This window comes from Amphiprion ocellaris, chromosome 5 (assembly GCF_022539595.1).
Source record: "Amphiprion ocellaris isolate individual 3 ecotype Okinawa chromosome 5, ASM2253959v1, whole genome shotgun sequence".
Taxonomy (NCBI): Eukaryota; Metazoa; Chordata; class Actinopteri; family Pomacentridae; genus Amphiprion; species Amphiprion ocellaris.
This window is the reverse complement of record NC_072770.1, coordinates 13,295,370-13,321,799: the sequence shown is the minus strand read 5'-3', so window position 1 is coordinate 13,321,799 and position 26,430 is coordinate 13,295,370. Positions and strand designations below refer to the sequence as shown.

General features: G+C 40.3%; 1 protein-coding gene across 2 annotated transcripts in view; it reads left to right on the top strand.

Moving 5' to 3' along the window:
* fbln2 (fibulin 2) overlaps positions 1 to 26,430 on the top strand; it is an 82,459-nt gene that overhangs the window by 2,910 nt on the left and 53,119 nt on the right. For both annotated transcript variants that reach the window (XM_035951857.2, XM_023278175.3), the window contains exon 2: positions 276 to 2,238. In XM_035951857.2, the coding sequence (XP_035807750.2) occupies positions 381 to 2,238 (1,858 nt within the window). In that variant the 5' untranslated portion in view covers positions 276 to 380. The remainder of the gene's footprint in view (positions 1 to 275; positions 2,239 to 26,430) is intronic.

Genomic DNA, 26,430 nt, shown 5'->3' with positions numbered 1-26,430 from the left:
ACAAAATTATTTGAGCATTTTTAATGGAAATAATCACAGATGTGGTAGACATTTAGAAGTTGGGCTGATTCCAGGTTTTATCATGACAGCATGCATAATGAGTCAGAACACACGTCTCCAGCTGATGTTAATGAGGAGCACGTAGTCCTAATGTTAGGAAGACTGGGAGCTTGTAAAAATTGGACTCTTGTGAGCTCAACTACAAAGCCAGATGTTTGTCTGCTTTCATTTTGAGAAATAAGTCTCCGTGTGTCTGTGTCTTCCGTTTCTCACAGAATAGAGGTGACTTACATGTGCAGAATGAACGCCTGCCAGAAGATAAACTAAAGGCCTTGGATGACACCTGAACTCCTTTGATTGTCGAACTACCACCAGGTGTAATGGCTCGAGTACTGCTGACGTGCACGTTGCTTTTCCTCTACCTGAGTGTCTGCTGGTGTCAGCGTGACTGCACCGGTGTGAACTGTCCCATGCTGGACAACTGTATCGAAGAAGTGCTGGAAGGAGGCGCTTGTTGTGCTTCATGCTTACAGAAAGGATGTACCTGCGAGGGTTACCAGTACTACGACTGCATCAATGCTGGATTTAAGAACGGGAAGGTGCCTGAAGGAGACTCTTACTTTGTTGACTACGGCAGCACAGAGTGCTCTTGCCCCTCTGGAGGGGGACGGATCAGCTGCCACTTCATCAGCTGTCCTGATTTGCCACCAAACTGCATCGAGGTTTTGGAGCCTGCAGATGGCTGCATGCAGTGTGAACGCATCGGATGTGTTCATGGCGGGCAAAAGTACGAGGCGGGTCACTCCTTCCATATTGACTCTTGCCGGGTGTGCCACTGCCCTAATGAGGGAGGGGACTTAATGTGCTACCCTGTACCTGACTGTGATCCCCAGAAAGTCCATAAACCCATGTTAGCTGCACCAACAGAAGAAAACATAGCCAATGGGCGCGATAGTTATCCCTACAAGTTTGACCAACAAGGCAGCATGGATCAGTTCTCAACACCGTATCACCTTCCACCTAATGGGAATCTTCCTCTCTTCAAATTGTCACCACTGGATAAGGAGGAGCCAGAAGACTATGATTATGGTCCTACAGACTTTCCTGAGACGTACCCACAATCTTTGGTCTTCCCCACACAGTCCTCCTCCTCTTCCTCTTCCTCCAACAAAATTGTGTCCGTGTCCCGAGGCTCTGCCAGACCTGACAGAACCTCTTCCCTTCAGAGCTTTGACAGACGAGGCAAGCTGGAGCTGAGAGAGCAATATGGAGTTCATGACCGTCCTGCAGACAAAGAGGAAGTGACAGAAAGTCCCCTGAGAGTGGAGCAGGGTACTGTCAGGCCACATATGTATGCCACTAGTTCTTGGCAGCCCTCACAAGGTTTAACAAGTGCTCAAAGTGTCTCGTTTGGTGATTTGAGTCAACAGACAGATTTAGAAAACCCACTGCATGCACACAGGAGTTTGGGCAGTGTCATATTTCCCTTAAACCAAGGAATAGTGAATGAAAAACAGCCAGAGTACCCACACGTGAGTTCGGAAAGTATAATTTATCATCAGAGAGGTGCTGACACTAAGGCACGTCACCAAAATGCATCAGATAATGTCACACCCAGAGGTTCAAACCGTGAGATCAAAGTTACTCACCCAGTGAGAGGTGCAGAGACGAAAACCAATCATGAAAGAGGAGCAGATACAGTAAATTTTCCACCGTACATACTGAGAAGCACAGAGATTCCGATCCACCCCCAGGCAGGTACAAACGGTCAAGAGGAATTACGGGGTGCAGTCACACCAGATGATGAGGACAGGTTGAATGAAGATGAAATAGACGAGGAGACGGAGGAAGAAATGGCAACTTTTCAAAGTGTCACTGGGCCTGAAGGAGAGGATGTACCTTACAAGATCAAGTCAGCACAACAGGAGAGAAGCCATGAGGATTCAGAGAGCAACGATCCAACCAACAGCTACGGAAAAAAGACATCTGAGCCCAGCACGAACCTCCCAAGGAGCCCGGAGTACCAGACAACCCCCACGGTGCAGTTTACCACCACTACCACCACGACTACACAGCCTCCAACAAGGGTCAAACTGGACGAGAGTCATCGAAGGGCAAATCCAGGCCAGAAGCAGCTAAACCTTCACAGTCAAGGTGGAGAGAAAGTGAAGGAGGAAGTGACGAAGAAAGAGGAGGAAAGGAGGCATCATCCGGTTTTATTCATCAAACCTGATACTGGTAAGTCCAAAACCCTTTGTACTCAGTACAGAATTGCTGTCATGTCGTTTTGTTTTTTTTGGGGTTTTTTTTTTGGATGATAGTTATTTTCAGAAAACAAATATAGATACCAGCATTAATGAACAACAGATTTGTTAGCGCATTGGAAAATACTTGAAATTTAATTTATACTTGGCAAAGTTACAAAGGGTGCTAATCATCATAGTATGGTTATTTTTACTTAACTACAATATGTAAATGTCCCTTTCCCAGTGATATATTTCCTTAGAGACAGATTATTGATATGTTAATGACAATATAGCAAGTGGTCACAAAGAAATGCATAAGTGGGTGCATCAAAAAACCCAAACTCAAAGCAGTATTCACTGATATCTTGGCAATCAGGGCACAACCCTGACATCACCATATAATGATGTGGTTTATGTGTTTGCAACAGTTTCCTGTTTACAAGGGTTGGGTATCTCTTCTTCTTAGATGATTTGACATATATTGATAATGATGAATTCACACCAACAGATACGACACAATACGATTTGATATTTGTACTTTAATTATTAAAACAGAAACATGATTACCTCAATTTCTACATCAAATCCTGAATTAAAAATGCAACATACACAGGCAAATGTAGTGAAATTTTAACATAATTTTGAGAAAATGTTCAAGTCCAATCGAGCCTCAAGCAGTGAAAAATTAGAGAAGATACCCATGACTTCTGTAATTGTGGAAAGTTATAGCAGATCCTCATGGTTCCACATAAATCTGATGTTTTTAATAACTAATATTTTACTTTCTGTAGTGGAGCACCAGTAGTAAATGGACAAAGGTTGCTTGTGCTCACATGGTTTAAGTCCATGTATGTCTTCATTTGTTGGCTCAGTTTGTTTCTGCTGCACTTTATTGCAATTTTGCTTTTATCAATATATAAACTTTTCTCCCTGAGCCAAGTGTAACTTTATGCTTTCCTTGGAGATTTTGGAGCAATTTTCGGGACTTTTAGATATGCCCAGAAAACAAGTGTACAAAATAAGCTGCATATAATGGTAAACATGGGCAATGGTAAATGAAGGTGACTTTGGTCCAGTTCCTGAAGAGGATGAATCTGTGCAAATATGTGCTACTTTAGTTCCTGGATTAGTGTCATCTTTCTGAATACTCAAAGCTGATTGGTTAAACTCTGTGTGAATATCAAATGCTGTTTTTCAACCTCACTCAAGTAACATTCTTCCTTTCTCAAACATCCACAATGTAAAATTAACCATATATGCAAACATAACGAACTTCCAACCTCCATAGAACTGGAATATATGTCAAGTAACTACTGTTTGTCCCAGTTTTGGAGCATCTGGATTTAGCTTAATGTCAAAGCTGTTGGATTTTACTCTGCAATAGAAACAGAAAAGCCAAAAAGGCAGAATATGAGGCAGTTCCTTGTAAACATTTATATGTTCTAATTGAAAGCCTATAGACAGGTTTATGACCATTTCTTTGTTATAAAACTGTTGACAACCTTAATACTGAGATTTGAAATAATGCCTCCTGTTGAACACTTCCAGAGTTTACACATTTAAATCCAAAGGGCACTAAATTGTGTGTCATAAACCGCAATAATACCTTTAGCTCTGAGAATTATTCCAGTGATTCAGTGCGGCATTTAGCACCCCATAACAATCCTGCATAAACCATTTAAATCTGTCTTCTGTTTAGCTTTGCAAAATTGTCCTTACAGAACCAGGTTGCCTTTCTCCATCCCTCTCTGAATACCAAGCCGCATAGAAAGAGTAGAGACACCCGCTGGTCCCCAGGTATCAAACCAGGAACATAAATAGTGAGTCTGGGTTGTGCTTGAACCGGGAGTCAAACACTCCTCCCACAGTGAACATCCTCTCACAGCGGTCTCATACCAATCACCACCATCCCTCACCCAGTGTACAAGGCCTCAGCTCCCCCACAGGAGACAGACAGACAGGCCTGAGAGTCTGGAATTGGTCATAAATTCTCTCTGGCCTCCAGCCTTCAGATGCTTTTCTTTGAGAGGTGGTTCTCGGATGTAAAAGTTGTCATGTGAAAGATTTAGAAACTAGATTTGCCTGTATTCTTTTTTTTTAAACCATCACAACATTTGTGGGCTGCATGTCGTTTCCCCCTATTTCCCCAATAAACATGTCAGAAACTGATTCTATAAATCAGAAAATGTGGCTACAGAATGAATCACAGAGTGGACTATAGCTATAACATTTGGCCTAAATAGTTTTACTGGTCAATATATTTCATTTGGGATAGACTGAGCTACTTGAGCCACTGCTGATGCATCTGAAATGAAATAAAAGATGCATGAGGCATCAGATCCAGATGTTGGGGCCCTGAAGGGCGAGTTACTGTGCATGATTGTAGACAAATACACAGACTGAGCACAAAAACAGCCAAATCCAATGTATTAAATATATTTAAAAATGCTGTTTCTTTTTTTTTCCATATACAATTTCATATTAATAACTTTAGATTCCATGTTTCTGACACAAGCAGCCCCGAGTGAGCTGTGAGGGTGGGCTCTTTTACATGATTATGTGTCCACAGGTGTGTTTTTGGATGTAAAAGTGTTGGACCACTGTCATTGGATGCTTAATGGGAAAACAACTGGGCAGTGTCATGATAGAGGATTAAGGTGCTCTCCAACAGGAAAGCATGACACCTCCAAATGGTTTGCCAGCATTGGCTGCATCTGACCAGATCAATGCTGCACTCAGGGGGCTCCTGGATCCCAAACTTTGAAAACTGTTAGCTATATTATGAAAATAACTCACCAAAATGTATTTCTGTGAACACTTCAGGAGAATAAGCCGTGCAGCTGCTGAATCTGTGTTCAATTTAGAGCGACAGAGGAAAAGTTTTTCCAGAGTTTCCGGAGGCGTCGGGTGACGGCTGGATGCCCCTCATTTGCAAAAAGTAGCCTAAACCTCAACTTCACGCAAATAAGGTGCAGACAATGCAATGACCCATTTCACGAAATGCATCACACCACAAGTCTATCTAGTCTGACTCAGATCTCAGTTAGCATCCTCCCCCCTTCTGCTATCTGTGTGTTACAGTTTTGTTCACCGTGAGAAACAGCAACAACTTGCTTCAGGCTGCAACCTACCACACTGAAACTGAACCTGAGACTGAAAGTTTTACAGAGGATTTAGATCGTGTAGTCTGGCAGCTCTGCTAGTTCTTTTTTTTTTGCAGTGGATTATCTCTTGTAATCACAGTGCTCGTCTCTCTGCATACCAATGTGTCATCACAACAATTCCAGCCATCACTATTTTAAGTGGATGCCGAAGCAGCATCCTTTGTTTAGCCCCAGTAACGACAGCTGTGATTGGTTTAAAGAGACGCAGACAAGTCGAATGATTAGTGTGGACCATTCTGTTCTGCAGAAAGATTGTACTGTCATTGTGACATCAGTTGCATATCTGGGTACCGACATCAGAGAGAAAGAAAAAAAAATCCACAAAATCATTGTTAAATTTGAAAAAAAAATTACTAAAATTTAAAAGATAGATTCATCTCTCCACGTATATATCCACAGGTGCATTTTTGCTTCATAACATAGACTAGTTTTTTTATAATTTGCATGTAAATTTAATCTTTTTTAATTTGCTTTTTGCTCTTGTTTTAATTGTGTTTTAACTGTGCCATTTTGTAACTATGTTTTGTATCTGCTGGTGCCTATCTTGGCCAGGACTCCCTTGAAAAAGAGGTTCTTATTCTCAGTGGGATTTCTCAAGGTTAAATAAAGGTTAATACATAAATATTAGATAATGCAAAGTTCAGCCATAGATGAGGGGAGTTGAAAGCAAAGATACTGAGGGGAAAGAGACAATTGTCATTGTACAGTAATTTGTCCCTTTAACAGTGCTGATTTTGTTGTTTTTTTAAACCCTCAGTGCCTGATTGCTGCAACTTCCTTCATAAAGCTGACTCCTCATAGTGTTAACTATGTCAAATTTAAATATACACACACACACACACACACACACACACACACACACACACACAGAGGGACATGATACAGCATGTTAGATTCAGTTTGACTGAATCCTCCTGAAGATATCACTATCTCCTATAGCCATCTCCAACCTTAAATTACTAAAAAAAAAACAAAAAAACAAAACAGGCCTGCTTGCAGATTTGCCTCTAAATCATGTTGCTTTAAAGTTTCCTTCTGTGTCTAAATAATCCAGTGATAAATCTTTGTGCATTCATGGGTAGACTGCAAACAGGTAATGCTAAAACCTCATTCGGCATACTTTTAATGGTGCAGATATCCAAAAAACCTAAAAAATATGTTGCAAGTTTTAGCTTTTAACATCATACTCACTGATCAATGGCAAGACGAAAACCACATCTCTGTTTTACATCTCCGAGATTGTGGTAACTGCTGTTAAAAAATTGTAATTATCCCCTGAAGTAGAGTAAGTAGTAATCAAAGTAATGTTTTTCATATTACCAAGGCTCAGACTCACACTCTCCTCTGTCCATTTCTATATAGTAACTTCCCCCTGTGTTGAGTTGCTGTGCAGTTATCTCCGGCGCAAATAATTAACGTTTGACTCTTCATAAATGATGGATTTACTGCATACAGGACTGTAGATTGCACAATTTTTACTGTGTGTGTTTAAGAAGCTCCCAATTAATATACCCTCAACACATGTAATCAAAGTGCTCTTTTAATAGAGAATGTGTGTGATAAAATGATCCAGTTCTTCATCTATTAGGAGGTCGGTCTTAATCAATCCATCCTTTGATGAGATAATGTAATTACATAATCACACTGGGCCACATTTGATTTATTATCAGGCCATTTGCACAGTAATTCACTATAATAAGGAGGAACAGTATGCTGGCTGCTGGATCACTACGTGATCCCTAAAGTTTCTTTCTGAAATGACACATTGCTGTGTCCTCTGGTGCATATGCAGGAGGATAAGCTGAGGAGGAGTTATCTGTCGGAGTGGCAGGATGCTCTTATTCCAGATAAAATACTTTCTCCAGATAGAAATGCTCTGGACAGACAGGTGGCTGCTCATAATCTTAAAGTGGAGATAAAGGCAGGGCCAGGCAGGGCCTCTCCCATGCTGCTGATAATGAAGTTTATCAGCGCTGATGGCACATCGTCTCAGGAGAGCACCAGAAAAGCATGCACGATTTGGCAACTGCTTCAAATCTGACAAGGGGCACGAAACTGGCTTTGTGATAATCTTTTTAAAGATGAAAAAATGTCTTGCATGTTATCTGCTCGAAATGCATGTACTTATGTTTTGGCATTTGTGACATTTTCTTGATGTTTTTCTTAGAGTCACACTGAAATGAAAGGTTCGAAGACTTACCCAGAAGACTTGGTGCATTCTACCATTCTCATGTTTTCTGTGAACCATATTAATGTCATTATTTTAGCATCATGAAAAAGGTGGTGAAGAGGCAAAGTAGAACACTTTCAGACCCAGTTAAACCAGATGTATCTATCCCGTCTCTCCAGTTTAGACAAAAACACAATAACATTCTGCCTGACTTTCACTGGCATCAAGCTGGCTTACACTTAAGCTGTGCTGATTGGATGATCAGCTAATTAGTCGTGTACCTTCTTGATTTATCACTTTTCTTGCAACAATGCCAAAGATTTATCAGTTTCAGCTTCGCAAATGGGAGAATTTTCCTTCTTTTTCTTGTCTTGCATATTGTCATTTTTATGTTTTTGGTTTTGGACAGTTGCTCGAACAAAACAAGACATTTCACTGGAACTTGAAGGCATTTCTCATTAACTAGGTTTCCATCCAAATGTAGCACAATTTTAACCATCCATCTATCCATCCATCCATCCATCCATCCATTATCTATACAACGCATAATCCTCATTAGGGTCATGGGGGGCTGGAGTCTATCCCAGCTGACTTGGGGCGAAAGCAGGGGACACCCTAGACAGGTCACCAGTCTATCACACGGCTACATATAGAGACAAACAATCACACTCACATTCACACATTACACACACATTAACCTCAGCATGTTTTTGGACTGTGGGAGGAAGCCGGAGTACCGGAGAAAAGCCACGCATGTACAGGGAAAACATGCAAACTCCATGCAGAAAGATCCCGGGAAAGCCGGGATGCGAACCAGGGATCTTCTAGCTGCAAGGCGAAAGTGCTAACCACTACGCCACTGTGCAGCCCCACCAATTTTAACCAAATTTCAAAAAATCTTTGGAAAATAAAATCAAACGAAAACTTTTGATCTATATATATTATGAAGAAAACATTGGCAACAGGTATGAGTTGGGTTTCCGTCTAAATATAATGTGCATTGTCACATTCTTAAATTTGGAATAATTGTGAAATTTTGAAGAAAAAAGTGTAACAGAAAGTATGAATGAATGCCTCTTTTCTTTTAGATGGTTTTTGGCCTTATTTGACAGTTACTAGTCGAGAGACAGATAGGAAAGTAAGGAGGAGAATGGGGGGGAAGACCTGCAGCAAAGGACCGTGAGCTGGAATTGAACCCAGTCGCTGCATCGGGGACTATAGTCCCTGTTCACAGATCACTCTCTGGGCATCCCAGAATGCCTACTTTCATTCATGGCCATCATGTGCATATTAAGAGTTGGCTCATCAGATAAACAGCTCCAAGTTGGGGGACTTTTTTTTTTTTTTTTTACTAGTTTGTATGCACTTCCTTTCCAACTTAAACTTGTGTTGCATGAAACAAGCACAATTTTCACTGCAGGAAGTCAGGGCAAGTGTGAAATGGTGCCAAAATTTACACCGATAACCCCGTAATTCAGCCTTTTTGTTCCCAGTGTAGCGTAAGATCCAGCAGCTTTGACCGCTTTGTTAACTCTGAATGCACCAAAACAACAAAAAATAGCAATTATTGGACATAACTCGAAATGAAATAGAACAATGGAGGTTTATTGTGTTAACTGACATGGTGAATTTATCTCCATAGTATTTGACTAGTGCAGTAGATGATGCATCACTCTCCACAACAGAGCTTCTTTATGCATTGTGAAGCTTACTTGTTTGCAGAATAGAATAATTTTGCAGTGCAGTACTTCCTGTTCCCTGCATGCCCTGAGTTTTATAAGTGACACTCAGCTGGTCAGACATCCTAAACAGTCTGTCAGGGTGAGGCAGTGGCTGATCAATCAAACGAGGATGATTTATTTGTCAGGTTGCTGCGTCACACTCTCAGTCCCTATACTCAGGTGATTCAGTCCTGAAGTGGCTTTTCAAAGGTTACTGTCAAGATAAATCAGGCATGATGACGAGAGCTGTCTGAGGGGTGCATGAGGCCCAGATCTCCATCTGTTATATTTCCACTTTGGGTTGGGATTTCTGATTCCCCTGAACATAACTAAAAATAAAAAAAATTTAAAGCTCTCATTTTTCTGAGGTTTAGGTGGCATTCATTTGAAAAAATTAAAGATGTATTATGTAATTTTCTATCATGACAAGAAATATCAAACTGATAGATCTGGCTTATCAAATGTTGAAAGTAGACTTGCCAATCCTGCGCTTCAGATAGTACAGTTGACAATAAAGTTGGCAAATTTCACAGTTGAGACTCGTGATAATCTACACCAAACAAAAAAATGGACAAAAGTAGGTCCTAAATATAGCTATTATTTCTGTTACTGCAGTTTTGCAACTTGCAGGGAATCGATCGGAGGGCAGAAATGTTGGACAGCCACAAACATTGACCAGTTGCAGTGCCTTTTTTGGATGCCTGTAGAGCCAGTCAGGTCTTTCTTTCTCTTGATTCCCAACAGGAATAAGACCAGCCATCCATTCAGAATTCCAGTTAGGAAAATTGGGATATCATACCTGGAAGATGGGGATGCTATTCCAAACACTGTCGGGTTGGAATGGATCAGATTACACTGTGGAAAAGGACACAACTTGTAGGGTGCAAGGAGGCGGGAGTTACATTTCAGCAACTACTATTTGTTGTGGTTTTGGCGTATTTAAAAGTTACCATCGCGGTCAAAGCTGTTGGATTCTACACCACAACAGAAGCACAACGGCTAAAAACGGTTCCTGTTGGTGACAGGGAAACCTAATGTTAGTGGTAGTACTGTAGGTAGTAAAATGATTAGCCAGGTGTACTAACATTTCATGCTTTATTGAATCAAAAAATAGAATTTAAACCATTTCCTACACTTCTGGGTTTTTTAGATTTGAAAAAAAAATGAGACACCACTGTCCAAACACATTAGACATTGTGTACTACTGCTGACAGACCTGCCATTCCTATTTACAGCTACTAGACTAGACTACAAAGACAGACTACAACAGAAACACACATTTAAGTATATCAACATAATAAATAGTTGTTTACTGAGAAAGACACAGCTGTATCATTAGGTATTACACTTTCAGAAACTGAGAAAATAATGCTCCATAGCAGAAAACATGTTCTGCTGGATCCTGTGTGCCTCAGTGATCCCGTTTCAAGGTCCCAGGCATCCCCAGAGAAAAAAACTGCAATCAAAATGCCAGTCACACTCCCGGGCACTGACAGATAGGATGGTCATGGAATATGCTTCACACAATCTGGACCACTCATGGCTGTCCAGACAAAAGGCGTTTTCGCATCATCATTTCCACAGAATCTCAACTGCATGAGCTGAGCTCCTCCAGCGGACTCTGAGCCCTGTGACCAGGTAGCCAGCATGTGTTCAGTAAATGTGAGACAAAAGTTTCCATCTGTTCACGTATAATCACACTGCTTCCTCTTGGATATACAATAGCAAACGCTGAGCCTGTGGCGCTCGAGAGAAATGTGACTTTGATCTGAAACTTTGGACTGTATCCAAGCAGCGGAGCTTGTACACAAGCTGAAAAGACACGTTTGTATGTCTGGATTGCTGATAAAAATGAGTTTCCTCCTCAAAGGAATTACTATAAAACCAGTTCCAATGGAGCTGTGTGTAACATATGATGACTGAAATGATGAAATAATGTACCACATGTGATGTTGGCTGAGGTGACTGAGACAGGATTTCCTGCCTGACTGGACATCTGTCTTACTTACATCACTTACAGTTGCGTTGTGCTGAAGCACTTGTCTCATGCATTGAGAATTCGACCACATGAAGAACTTGAAAGACATTTATAGGGTTTCTCCCAAAATCCACACCTGTGCTTTATACAGATGCTTACAGTGGTGATGTTATTCTACTCATTGCCAATAGTGGCCAATGAAAAGCTTCATGGTTCCTGGGTTGCCAGAACAGAAGATAGCATTGTTCAATGGCTAAAGGAAACATTTCACATTGACTTTCAAAATAAGTTCTTCATTGTTCTAAATTGTTCCCTAAAACCATAAAATTTCATAGGCTGCTGATATCACACTTTCTAAAGATGCTGTGTGTGAAGTAGTATGGATTTTTTCTTAGACCTGAATACTTGATTCTACTGAACAAAGCCTCTCGCTCTGACTTCTTTGTGCTTGCTGATTGGTTGTAAAACCAGATCATATCTCTTACTGTAAACAATTGGACATCATGGCACAGTAGTGAGTTGTGGGATACATTTAGCTCTGATTGCCCCTCTGAAGCAGTTTCAGAATGTGCACGCTGATGAACTAAGACATTGTGACTGTTCATACAGTAAGAGAATAATGTTGATTTTGTAGTAATGGTGCATTTTAGGTTCTTAGATGTATTGGATGGTAAGAGAACATTGGATTCTTGTTGTCAGTGAATTGGACACAGAGAAGATGGGCAATAACAGTCAAATTGTCATGGTTAGTGGAACAGAAAAGGCTGATGGGATGCTCTCGGCGCGCGATGGTAACTATCTATTGAAAAACCATGAACCAGTGACAAATTTGATCTGCAGTGTCTCCAAAGCCACTTACAGGACTTAGAAGACAAGTTGTTTGTTGGATTCTATAAATAAATAGTGTGCAGCACATAGTGTTTCAACCAAAATAGCCTTTAGAGATGACGAAGCTACCATTTTGCCATATATGCGCTTTTATTACCAAGAAAGGAACCTCTGTGTTATTTGTATTTTATGCAGTTTAAGCTTTTGGAATTGTGAGGATTTCTTTCCTTCAAGTCATATATAGTTTGTGAAATTGGATTTGAATTGGCATGGTGCCATTTAAATAAGACTCATTAACACAGGCCACCTTCACAAGTCATGTGGCGTTAATGTTTTGGTGGATTACAGATGTTCTGGCAGCACAAACAGAAACAAGGGCACTTAAGACAGGCGTACATAATGTTCTAGCTCATCAGTGTATACCAAGTATAGGTCTGTAGCCGGGCAGTATAGTATTACTGATAGAAAGTACAATCAAAACTAAAAGAAACAAACAGTGCCGTATGGAACCAAAGTGAGTTTCCAACAGAAGTGTTTTTGAGTGTTTTGTCATTACTTGCTTCATTAGCTCTGCAGCGTTCAATGTCAGTTTTCTAGCAGATCATTCATGACAACAGGCAACGGGAGCAGCTTTCTGTGTGACATAAACTAAACAGTCAATCACTGCAATCAGTATCAGGGAGACAGTGATTGTTCTTTGGCTCGGCTCCACATCGTCAAAAAACCTCATCTCATCTATAACTCTCTCCCATCCAGCACTGCAACAGCACCTGCCTCTGCTTCCAGTTTGTAATTAGAAAAAAATTCTAATTATCACACTGAGGTCACCTTTTAAATGCTTGCAAATGACTGTTTTTCATTGCTGAAATAAACAACTGGAGGAGTTGGAGTCACTGGAGTCATTCGCAGTTTGTCCTTGGCTCTGCTGCTTGCAATTTAAACTGACGCTGGTTTTATCGCCCAAACTCTTCCTCCAACACCAGCGTTGATTAGGGGGATTGGAATTAGGATTATTTATACTGACTACCTCAGAATGGCAAATTAATTAGTGTTGGAGGCTGAGAGGGAGAAGAGTAATTTTGGGACAGGCGCAGTATTTTAATGTTTTTTTATTCGGAGACAATTAAAGCAGCAACATTTTCCCACGACAGTTTTTCTCACTTTTGTCATCAGTTCATATACAGTTGTGATTCATCACATGCTTTATTTGTTCTCAGCACATGGTGTGAGTTCTTTAGAATTAGCTTCTGGTGCACATATGGTGATGGGTTTTACATTTCCAAATCCCTCTGAACAATTGGTTAATTAGCACGAGTAGCGATAGCCACTATGTCTGAATCTACAAAGAATGTACACAAAGACTTTAATCAAATTCATTTGCTTCCAACAAGTACTGTCAGTGGCATACAGTACTTTTAATTAAGAAGACAACAAGGTATCAGTCTCTCTGGTTTTTGTCCTTGGTTCGCTGTCCAACTTAGCACTTCTGCAGTTTGACCATCACCTCACACAAAAGTGGAAAGCTTGACTCTTTCAGCAGATGCTTATAATATTAAATTAACTGGTGTTGATCCAGACATTAAAGATACACTGTACCTTGGACGCAACAATTGCATGACTGATGGCTCGTTAAAAGTGTATCACAAAGACATCTCTGTGTGCCAGCAAATTGCGTAATTTTGAATATTAAGGTGTTCCTAACTAGACGACTGCATTGGGAATTGGATCCCATGGGTCCAATGGGAAGCAAATCTTGTGAGAGCAGGCAGTCTTACTTTTGCTGCAGGCATATATTAAACAGTGGGTCCTGATATTTACCTAAACCAGAAGGAGGGAGTCAACTATCGAAGCTGAAAAAAGAGACGAGTGGGTTTTTTCTGACACAAAACCAAAGCAAGCCAAGTTCAACAAGTGGATACATTTCTCAGTTTTTACCTGCAAAGATATAAAAGAACTGGACTGGGTGGCAACAAATGTGCAAACTTTACACATGCAGTGGACACAAATCACCACCTCTGTGTTAAAGCGACACCTGTTCTGCTCGGTGGAAGTAGGTCTTGTTCAAAGATAATGCACTTGCTATTGCATGTATTATACAACTGAGAAATGTATGAAATATGTACTCATTCCCCAGAATGGCACATTTTTATTCATTTTGCTCAACTCTATATTGTGTATGTTAGCGGGTGCAGGTGGGAGTGGAATATAGAGCTAACAAATGCAGGCAGTAATGGTCAGAAATCCACTAGCAGCCATTGGCAGCAGGATTATAAAAACATTCCTGCATATGGTACTACTCCTGATTTTTTAACAGATTTTTTAGTTTTTAGAATTATAAAAATAAGGAAAATTTATGAAATAAGGATATTCTGAGTACTTAGCATCTTACATTTGTCTTAGGGTTACATTCATGTTGTCTTAGGGTCTTAGGTCTCACTGGCCATTAGTGGTTTTTGAAACCCAATTAGAAACACTTAAGACCATCATGGACTGGAATCAATTGAGTTAAGTGAAGCATTTTAATAGAAACTGTTTGTGTGGAATACAGTGTAGGAAACAAATTGGTTTTTAGAGGAAAATGACACTGTCTCCCCATTGGAAAGAATTACAGAAACAGTCGCTGACTGCAATGAGTTGAAATAAGCTCACTTGAAACACACTGTGGCAAACACATCAATAACCAGCACACCAGTTTCTTCCAGATGGTGGTGTAATCATCTCTCATTATCTGAAATGATTTCAACACATCATTTTGTTTGGCACTTTTAGCTACCTCAGCCACTCTTTCTTCTCTCTCAGGCAAGACAGTTTTCTTGTTTTCAGACGGCTTATGTTCACATAACTTCAGATCGTCTCTTGATTTTGGATGCGCTGTACCTGTATGGGCTTTAGAAATCAAATAAATTCATCAAAAACATTAGCACAGCACCCTCTCATTACTGTAAGCTCCTCTGTTGTTGGTCTCTCTAAAAAAGTTAAATATGGACATGTACTATCTGTTTCATGTTGATAAAACTGTACAGTAGTTTGTCCTGAGCCCCTCATTAGAAGATGTTTCAAATGTGTACTCAACTTTCTAAAGTTTGGTTTATAAACAGAACATAACAGTGGGACAGTTTTGTCTTGATCGTCAGGTTGGATACTGAATTTTATTGTCTGGCATCTGAGCTGGAAATGCTTCCAATGGTGACTGATCATGTGGGTATATTGTGGTTTACCAAGATGTTTTTGGCCACTGGGCAATGAGTAGTGGAACAGATGGAAATTGCATGTTGACATTGTTTAACCAAAGTTGGGTACCAGCAGATCTCTGAAGAGTGCAATTGATGTCTTTGCTGCTTCAAAAATCTTGGAGTGTGCTCTCACACACAGATATGGTACACACATTTAGATTTTTGATATTGCTATCACCAATGCCCATCATGAATAAATGACCATTTATGTTTTGAGATCTTCGAAATTATAACTCCAGCTGGCCTGACAGTTGTCATTTTTAAAGCTTTCTTCAAGATTAAAGTAACTCAGTTGTCAAGTAGAGTAACTTAGTGGTAGTTGTTTACTACAAACAGCTAATAGCATTTTTTAAAAATGACCATTTGCAAAAATGTAAACAAATATAGGCTAAAATTTCAATTAAATCAATCACTCAGGTGTCTATGATGGTACATGCAACTTGTTAACATTTTAGTTTCTCACTTCTCCACACAGGTTCTCTTCAGCTTGCATCTTTCCATCTTTACCTCTGCTGTCCAAAAAACATTAAAAGCATTTAGGACTGCCCACCTATTGCCTCAGCTCACCTTTACCCTTTCTTGTAGGAAATTTCCAAGAAATTATTGTTTGGTATTGCATTTTCCCTGTTTAGACAAAAGGATTATGAAATCACTGGACTGTTAAGCAGGTCACAGTGTGATTATAAAGTGTTTTTTTCTTCATCTTGGATATTTCAGTAGCTATTTGTTTATTTATGCAGTTTGTAGCTACATTATGTTGGAGTTGCTGAAGGGCCCTTGAAAGGGTCTGCTGTGGGTTACATTGAGCTTTACCAGATCAAGCTATTGAGGTCACAAGGTCAGGAGGAAAATCTTTAAATGAAGTCAACTGGGCGCGGCAGAAGGCACAAATCATCAGGCTCTCTATTGGTGCTGACAGAATCGACTCAGCCGAGGCAGGGTGTCAGTAACTTGAAGGCAAACTGAGTGAAGGGACACAATCCCCGTTATTTACGATGTCAGTGGAAGGCCTGCTTGATTATCAGGTCCAAGATTGACGGCCCTCAGGTGTCTCACATCTGCCCATCATCTCCAGTGCCCTGGTTAAGCTTGAGATCTTCCAGTGCCCTTAGGGTTTTTTTAGGTATTGGTGAAAGCAATATTGTATGTGATAAATGGGAAGGTTCTGTTATTGCCTTGGACCCAGAGGGGAGTCAGAACGAACCCCCGAAGCCTCAACAGTTCTTACATCCTGCTGTCCCTGGATAATACCACTGTTGTGAAGGTTCGTTTTTCTCCACACTCCTGCAGCATGAGCCCGACCTACTGTATGACCCCAATCACCCAAACAATACTGCATTCTCTGCAGCTAAGCACGCAGACGACAGTACATAGAAATGCGATCCCCTGAAGACTTTACATCGCAGTATGCCTGTGTCGTAGCACACGGTGCATGAGCCAAATGGTGTTCCAATGTTTACTTAGTGGCCCAGAAAAAACACACCGATCCTAACTTGGACTGACTCCATTTAGGTTGTCGTGTCGTAGTGACTGAGCAGAACGCAAGACGCCCAAATGGACTTCCTTTAGTGCCACTGCCTCTGACATTTTTCCCCCAGCTGTAGAAGGAATAAAGCTGAGCTCTTCTCTCAGCGTCTGGGTGGAAAATCAGAGACAGACTTTTTTACTGTTATTGTTATTCCCAACAATGGAGAAGCTGCCTCTTAAGATGTCTGCATTAAAAGCAACTGGCATAGATATTGTGAATAATGGATGATATTGATTCTCATCTCCTCTTACATTTATTGCATATAACTCTGCTTGATGGGCTTCTTTTACATATCTTAAGTGGATCTGTGAAAGCTTTTGTCTCTCAGCGCGCTATCTCTCGCTTTGTTCTCAGCCAGTATCAGGGACACGTTGCTCATGGGGCCTCGCTGGAAGGAGGCAAATCCTCTAAATAAAAAGCGTATGATAATGTATAGTGGGCCCCTCATCTGTCACCTGAGTCGTTCTTCTTATCTGTGAATGTGGAGAGATGGCTGGGTCATGTGCGCAGGCTGCCTGCTTGTGTTATGACCCCAGTCACGGTGCTTTTAATGCCGCCTGCCAGCAGGAAAGTGGGGCACCAAGCAGCTAATCATGCAAAAACTGCATTTGTTTCTGTTTGTAGGAGTCAAGCATGAGACAGAGTCGACAAACACTGTGATCTGCTGTCGAGTATAAAAATAAGTCTTTGTTTTTGTTTGAGGAGTTGAGGTAATTGGGGAAACAGAAATTTGTTATCTTTGCAGCTAATCAATGCAACAAGGCATCTTGTAACATCATGGCTTTCGAGGAAAGCACGTGAAACAGTTGGAGGTCGAGGCTTAAGTACTGGAGCTGGGTTAATTGCTGCCAAATGAGTCAGAACTGAAGTGAAAAAGAAAATAACTTAGTCTATCCAGAGGTCTTCCATTGACTTCTGTTCTATTGAGGTTAGAATCAGCTATTTGCATTGTGGGATTCCTGTAGAAGTAGTTCTATAGGAAATTTGCATAAAACAATCCTTTTGAACCTTCATTATTAGGATGAGATATGACATTATTATATTGTACTTAGTCAGATATAAAATACATAAAAACTGGACTGTCTAACTTGAATGCAATCTTTATCACCTTTTAACATGACTGAAAACAAACCTATCAGTCTTCACATAAATACAGGAGAATTTTACACTTTGCTATCCTGTAAGCATGCAAAATTTAATAATGACTTAAGCCAATAAGGTCTTGGGAATTGCATCAAATGAGCTCAAGCCCACTGTCAGTTGGGAATCATAACATAACAAGGAAAAATAATGAAATCAGCTATGGAAAGTATGTATTTATGTGGGCTTTAACTGGATCAAACAACATAGGTACAAGAGTAGCTGTGTATGCCATGTCTGCTTTCAGCTCTGTACTGATTAGGAATTTTTAAAGGGTTCATTAAGGGCCTAAAATGCAGGCCCTTAATGAACCCTCAGTTTCTGTCAGTGTGTGCGCATTGTAATAATCTTGTTACAATTACACACCCATGAGACCTACTAGAATACCATTCTGCTTCTACTTTTCTGGTGTAGCATTTGTAGCAAGCATGCATTTATGTAAAGCAGCTGTAATCTACCTTTTTATACCAACAATGCACCAAATGACAATATGTAAACCATGTAACAGGTGAAAGGGGGCGGCTTGTTGTGATGAACCATCACAGGATTATCAGTGGAATCTGCAGCTCCAGAGGAAACTCTTTTTGACCGCTTTTATCCACTATTTCTTCTTTTGGTCACTACCCAAGGCTCATGGTCATAGTAGAGGATTGGATCCAATACCAGCTGGTAAACATACCAACACATCTGATCTCACAATGACATTATCCACTTGTCGATACAGCATTATAGACCTACAACTTTTTGTGATTCTGCTCAGGTGTGCATGTCATTTTAGTGAATTTAGGAAATGGTCTCGAGCAGGTTTTAAACAAAACATGTCTGCAGTGAATTAAGACTTGTATTTATTTTGTTTAATTAAAAGGACCATCTTTCTGTAACCTTAACCAAAGTGCTTTTGTACCACAGATAGAAGTCTGGATGTGAACCCCTGAACCCTGTGTGTGCCCACCCTCCACCCCAGCCACCTCCGACTGATTCCAACGATATTCACAAATATTGCACTTAACACTTAAGCTCTGAAAGTAATCTAGCCAATGATTATGTTGTACATAAACATTGTAAGGAAGAACATTTTGGTGGACAGAAACATTGTTTGTAACCAACACGGATTAGGTAGACAAAGTTAGCAGCTAGTCTTGCAGGTATAAACCTGTCATTGGCCGATAATTTCAGCCGGCTTTTTAGCTAATTCTGGCTAATCGAGCAAAGCAACTATCTAGAGAAGTGTGTAGTAGCTAATGGTGAAAGTCTAAAACAGAGCAAAAATCAAGGAAATATTCAGGAAGTAGACACAAGCATGTTTTGCCATCCAAACGAGGCAGAAAAAGGGAACGAAAACTTATATTTACACACTTGTACTTGCACACATACTCAGAATGGATGGTTTAGTTGCTGCATACAGTAACTGCTTTGTATTCATCTGTTTTCTACCAAGTTCAACATATTAATACGTGATAAGTCCACGTTTACAGCTTGTTTCAACAATTAGAAAAAAAAACAGGTAACAGTACAACAGCTGCCCAACAGGAATGGTTCATGTGGGAAAAGGTCCACAGGTAGAAGACCTCACAATCCAATCTAAAATCAATAATTGTTTACATTTCAGGTTAAATACACAAGAACTGAATAGGGCCAGGAGTTTATGCTAAGCTCAGCTCACCCCACTCCATCCCTGTGCTAATAATATGAAACTGATATCTAAATAATCTAATCTAACCAAATTCCCCAAACAAATCCTTCTCACCTTCTCTCCATCTATGAAGGCACTGTTGCTAAAGGGCGGCACTTTTACCCGTTTCAGAATATGAGCAATTAAAGCTCTGGATTTTCTTTCTCTAATGCCAGGTCGTGTCTATTGACTGCTGAAATGCTTATTGCTTCTGTCAGAAAAGCGTTCAAAATGGATTTCACATTCTCAACTCTGGGACTAAAACCCTCCACAGTGAGGCTGTGACAGGCAGATGTGAGAGGCTGATTTGAAAGTGAGTCTGGCATTTTGCTGCCAGGTGGGCAGCTCTCTCAAAACTCTTTGCTTTCAAGGCAATGTCTGCTCCGCGGCTCACATCTCATCCAGGCTGCCGCTGCCGCTGGTGGATTCCTCCCACAATGATCCTGCCTGATGCTGCCTGGATTCAGCATAATACAGTTTGACAGAGAGAGCACGTTTCACAATATAAAGGAAGTTACTCATTACTCATGTTTATTGTGAATAAGCTTGGAATTTAGGAACCAAGTTGGCGTGGAATTGAAATTGGTACTGTCTGAAATTTGTGCTCGTCTGATATAGACCTTCTAAACGATGCATGTTTATCAAAGAGTGAAACTTTTGAGGCCAAATTCAAAGTTGAATTTTGTGCTGGAGCTGACCTGATGTCTCGTATTTGAAGGAAAACGGCAGACATTTCTCACGAAGCAGCCGGAGAAGGGCCCAGGGGTGCTGCGATGGACAGGCTGCTGTTGACGGGTGTCTGGGCCTGATAGATTGCCAGACATGAAAAGAGCTGAAGGGGAGGCCGGGAGGGCACACTGGGCTTTGCAGGAGATTAGCATTTCTAGGCAAAGCAGAAGAATAACTGTTGAAAGCAGCAACATAGCTGTTAACTTTGTTGTGTCAGAAACCAAAGTCAAAGTGTTAGCAGAAAATACAGTATTTCTAGCTTTGCCTCTGAGGAAGGTGGAGACAAGACGCAGAGCTTTACCGCACAGGCCTTTTCTCTTTCGATTTGTGCTAAACCACATATTTCACATGGGCTCTGATTCAGTCTAAGGACAGTCCTTTCAAGTACAGAGTTCATTATAATCTCACCTGCTTTACAGATGAGACCCAGGGGGTATGAGTGGGAAGAAAAGCTGAGAAAAAACGGAGATGATACTCTCATATCACCACGGTCATTTTAAAAAGCTCGCATGGATTCGGGAAATTCAACAATCCTTGCTGGTTACGGTTTTTCACAAGGTGACGTCAAAGAGATCAAGAAATTCCACAGCTGTGCTCTGATTGACTGGCTATTTGCAGAAGAAGCAGGAACACAATCTTTCTTTTAAAAACACACCTGTCTTTCCCGCCGAAACTGAGAAGCAGCCCGTCTGCCTGAGGGGAAATTATTACAAGAAGTGTGATCTTTGGATGGCCATGTTTTCTACTCACAGGAAACAGAAAATTAAAATGTAGTGAGTCAAATTTGTGTCTGAACATTTAGGGAAAGCAGTTTTTTCTTTCTCTCCTGGGGTTCTCCTAAAGCCTGTCAACAGTGGCAAAATGTTAATTGTAGGTTAGGTTCATTGGTTGTAATGAACTGACTTTATTATGGTCAGCTATCAGTCATTAAATGTTGGACTGAGCTGGTGAATTCAGCGTCAGTCGCAGCCAGAGTAGAATGAAAGTAGGGGCTGATTTATTGGAACACAGCTCAATTGGTAGGCACTTTTCAGTTGATCCAGTATAAATAAAAGAAGAACAAATTGGGCAAACCTCTTCCATTCTGGCAGCACCAATGATGCTCTAAATATTTGTGATGGGGGCTAAGTAAAAAGACTAGGCAAGGAAGGGGTTCAGTTTTTCCATCAGCATTTTGCACCCACCTTTCACTTTCAAATATTTGTTGTACTGAGTTCCATTCAACTATTCAGTACTCTGATTGCTACAACAAATACCAAAAGAAGATTCTGACAACTACTGAAAATACTGAATGCTTATCCTTTTCTGCAGTCACTGTTTTTGACCCATTTCCATCTGTGTCCAATGGTTAATACAAGGCAATGTGGGGCACTCCCTTTTAGATATGCAAAGAATAAAACTGCTTAAACATGTAAAACATAAATTGTAATACTGTAAAAGTATATAGTTATACTATGTGCCCAGTTTATTGAAAATAGATTTCAAATTATGTTTGTTTCATTCCTGTGCTTGGTGGCTCAGGTAGAAGAGTCGGTTTTCCACTAATTGCAAGGTTGACGGTCTAGTCCCCAGTCTCTCCACATGCTGAAGTGTCCTTGGGTAAGGCACTGAAACATGAACCTTGCATAGCAGCTCTGTCGTCATTGGTGGGTGAATGGAAAACATTGTAAAGCACTTTGAGTACCACTAAGGTAGAAAAGGGTTATATACAGGAAGTGTAGACCATTTCAGTGCCAACCAATTGCTCATGAAGGTCCTTCAGCTTTGGGCAATCTAGTGAACTGTGTGGCCTGATTGAGTGCTACAGATTGTCCTGATTTCATTGTTTATTGGTATCCTTTGCGTTTTTTGACCATGTGTGACTGAATAGTTGTAAATGCTATTTCCCTCTATGAACTCTGTGTTCAAACGTTCACCCCTCTGATCAGAGAATGTTGGTGTCGAAATGAAACAAAATGTGGCTTTATTTTTGCAAAATTCACAACTTAAATCCACTGATTGGTTCTGCCTTATGGCTTTAACATCAAGTGGCTTTAGTATGATTACATTTACTCTAGCATCCCAGTTTTCAGTTTGTTTGCTGTTGATTTTACATGTCTTGTTTCCTACGCTACCCTTCCACAAATGGACAACAGTTCTGATTCTAATGTAGAGATTCATAGATTTTAAAATACACACGGTGCGTTTATTTGTAATTAAAAAAAAAGCAGTTGAATACATCGGAAGGTACTTCATCATTAATACTTTATAACTATTATAAGTTTCACATTTTTGTGGCTTATAAGTTTTTTGATATTTGGATTTCTATGATAAGGTTTACAATATTGGTTGATAAGCAGCTTGTTTGGCATGTGAACAGATTGTAGATGCTTGTTTTAAACACATGCCTGGCGCCATGCAGGTGGGTGAGGAAACAAGCAATGAGAACATAAAGTGAGACAAGCAGAGGATGGGAATTCTACAATTGAATGAATCATGTTGGACTGAAAAGTCACAATGTGTTAAATTTGTTCACTGTCTTTTATCAGAACTCTGTTAAATGTATCTCTGCAACTTGAGATTTAATATTCCTGAATGATATGAATGATATTCCTAGTGGAGGAGTAAGTCAGCACTGCTCAGCCTGGTTTATTTGTTTAGGAAACATATTGATAAATGACTGTCATGTTTTCCAGGGTGAGAAAATCCCACAGCTGTTCCAGAGCAGTGGCGGCTGAGGCAGTTAACATCCTTGCATTGTTCTAAATCATTACCCGCTCCGGCCTGCTCATATTATTATTACATCGTAAAAGCAACACTCCCTGACAGCCTCATCAGTCCATTCATACTGGCTGCACAAATAAACAGAAAGCACTCAGAGGGGGCAAAGATAGAATCCATCATGTTTTATGTCTGTAAAAGTCCAGCAAGAATGAAGAGACTTCTGAAAAGATGTGGTGGAGACGATGCTGTTTTATCTCGGTCCAGCTTATGTTTGCCACATGCAGCTCGCTTTGTATCTTCATTTCCCAATTCTTACTGCGCTTCAACCAATATTCTGGTTTAATGGACAGTGAAATTCAAATATCTTGAGCCAGTTTTAAAAGTGTTAAAGAACTGTATGTTTAACAAGCCTGCTAACACTATCACTGTGCCGTGAAGTTGATACAAATATGTTTTTTAATTAAGATTTTCAGCTGTTTAAAGCTGTATTGCTACAGTACATCTATATCAGTTTTACCAACTTTCAGCTCAGCGCTTTGGTTGTAGAGGTCCACAACTGTACTGTTTCTGTTTAGCGTCACTGCTTCATCAATTCCCTTCCAAGACACTGCAGAAAACCATTTCCAGCTTTAAAAAAGCAATTCTGATAAGCCCACTACTTAAGGACAACTACAAACACAGAAAGTTAGCAACTGTCTGGTGAACACTGTGGAACATTTAGTAGTGAAAGAGCCACATATATTTCTAAAAAGTGGGAGGACACCTAAACAGAGAGTGAATATTGAACTTATTTGTCAAAGGGACAGAAGCATGTCTAAAAAGAAATGCTAATGTTGCTCCCTCTGTTAAGCCCTGTCTACGGGTGGCTGACTTATAATGTGAAAGGTGCCATCTTTTTCCAGATTCTAAGCCACAGCATGCAAGTATTAGATTTAGGGAATCCAGAATAGACACAGACCAAAAAAAAAAGCAACCAAAAAGATCTATTCTACAAAATGAATAAAGCCTATCAAAAGTAACAAAATGAAATACAAGCACTTGCCTTCCTAATGATCATACCAAGAAGTGCTGGCCACCCCTACAAGTTCCTTTAAAGGTCCAAAAGAGCTTTCTCTACAACAGTTGTGTTTACAAAGCAGTTTGCCAGTGTGGCCATTTTGGCTCTTACATAGTTTGTAAGGAACAATCACTTTTAGGCTAATCACAGACTAGTAAAGGCACACTAAAATTGTATTGTTATCCATACCTGGAATGCACCTGATGTCACAATGAATACACAAATATAGAAAACAAGACAAAATACTACTGCATTCGTACCACCGTCTCAGATGGATGTGTAAATGGAGAACTGCTTTCTACTAACATCTACTTTCTAATTCTACTCTGCCCTTAAAGTGGCCCCTAAATCGTGTCTTTACACCTTCAGCATGTATTGAGAGGCATTAGCATCTAATGTAGAGTTGTGTGAGACGTTCAACTTTCTAAACAACTGCTTCTGAAAATGTGAAGCTGTACTCTGGAGAATTAAATGAGCTAAAAGTGCAGAGACGCTGATGAATCTCTGTGGGTCTGTCACTACAAGCGACCCCTTTCATGTCATTTAATGGATTTCTAATATGAAAATATTGATTTTTGCAGCTTTTAGGGGAATCCAGTTCCTCTACTTAGTCGGAGGAAAACTATATAATACATCAGTCTGTAAATTAAGAAGTAATTTATACTATATTGGAAAATATTGCTAAATTTCCCTTCCGTTTTTACTCTCTATTACTGCTTTTTATTCAGAGGACATTCTCCATCATATCAGCAGCGGTCAGCACTAATTGGCTGATATTTCTGGACAGCCATGTACCAGCATGATAAATCAGTAACTCAATATATCGGCACCTCATTAGCTCCTGGAGCACCCACACTCTGAGACATTAATGGCTGCGAACATTAGTTATGTCACATGTTGCAGTAGGTGCCTGGATGTTGTTATAGCTTCTCAGACGGCACAGATGTGTTGACATGTGTCTCAGTGTGGAGTGAGGGCGGTCTGTGTTTGGCCAGACAGAGTAACGATGGCCGAGCAGTGTGAGGCCGGGCTAATCTGTCCACACAAATCCCATGAGAGCTCCTTGAGAGGACGGATGTCTCGTATTTTTGGTCCGTCCGCTACATAACAGGTTGCTGTGAGGGAAGGGCAGTGATGCGATCTCGGAAACTGCGTTGATGCTTTCAACAATAACTATTGACACGTGTGGTTTCTGAGCTATAAATACATGTGCTGGTTTCCATTGTTTTCCTGGTAATTAGGGGGCTACTCCTGACCGTTAAGCTGCATCTGACTCTGGGGCTAAACCTCATGTTTGGCCTTTGGCAAGCACTCTTGGAACATACTTTACACAACAGTGGTACATTTGCTCTGCTTTTAGTGTCAGTGAGAAAAAAATGGACCTTTGACTTCCTTTCATTTCTTTTTACTGTGTACAAAATCAGACTTGGATCATGTTTTTGCTTCTCGAAAGCATTCAGAAGATCTGTGAGGAAGGATGAATAACCAACAAGACAAAGTGGGAAACTTGTCAGGGTCTCCAGACCTCCAGGGGCCCTGAAAATATTATGTTTTTCTACATTCACAAGGTGTGGTTAATAAATAATGAGACTGGGCTTATGTAAGTCAAACCACAGCATGCATGTGCAACTCATGTGGTGTGCAATGGCCAATAGCCAAGCAGAAAGAACCCCTGAAAGTTTCAATCTGTTTGAGTTTAATAAAATCAAATTATAGAACAATTGAAATCACTAAAATTAAATTACAGCATTGGTCTCATTATTTAACAGCCACACCTTGTGTGCTAAATCTCTATAATTCTGTGATTACTGTCGAACACTTCTACGCCCACATATTTAGAGCTTAAAATCACAGACAATATTTTTAAAAAACTTTATATTTTGTGACATCACTCATTGGCATGCGGACTATGGTTTTGAGGCCTTGAGTTCAGAATTTCATATTTGCCATCTTGATCATTTAAGGGGTGGATCTAGAACTTAAGACATTTCCAAATTTACTAAGTGAGCATCTTGCTATGTTGAAGGACACTTCAAACTATAATAACTGAGACCACAAAGGAGAGATTTACTTAGGTAACAAATCAAGTGAGGATTAGGGTCATTTTCTCATAGATGTCTATACAGTCTGCTTTATTTTCTCCACCAGATGAGTCGCCTCCTGGTGGTGATCAGAAAGAAAGCAGGTTTGAGGTGCTTCCACTTTCTCTTCGCTCTTCAGACCCAGAGGCTATGTCCATGTTTTACCTTCTCATATTTTCA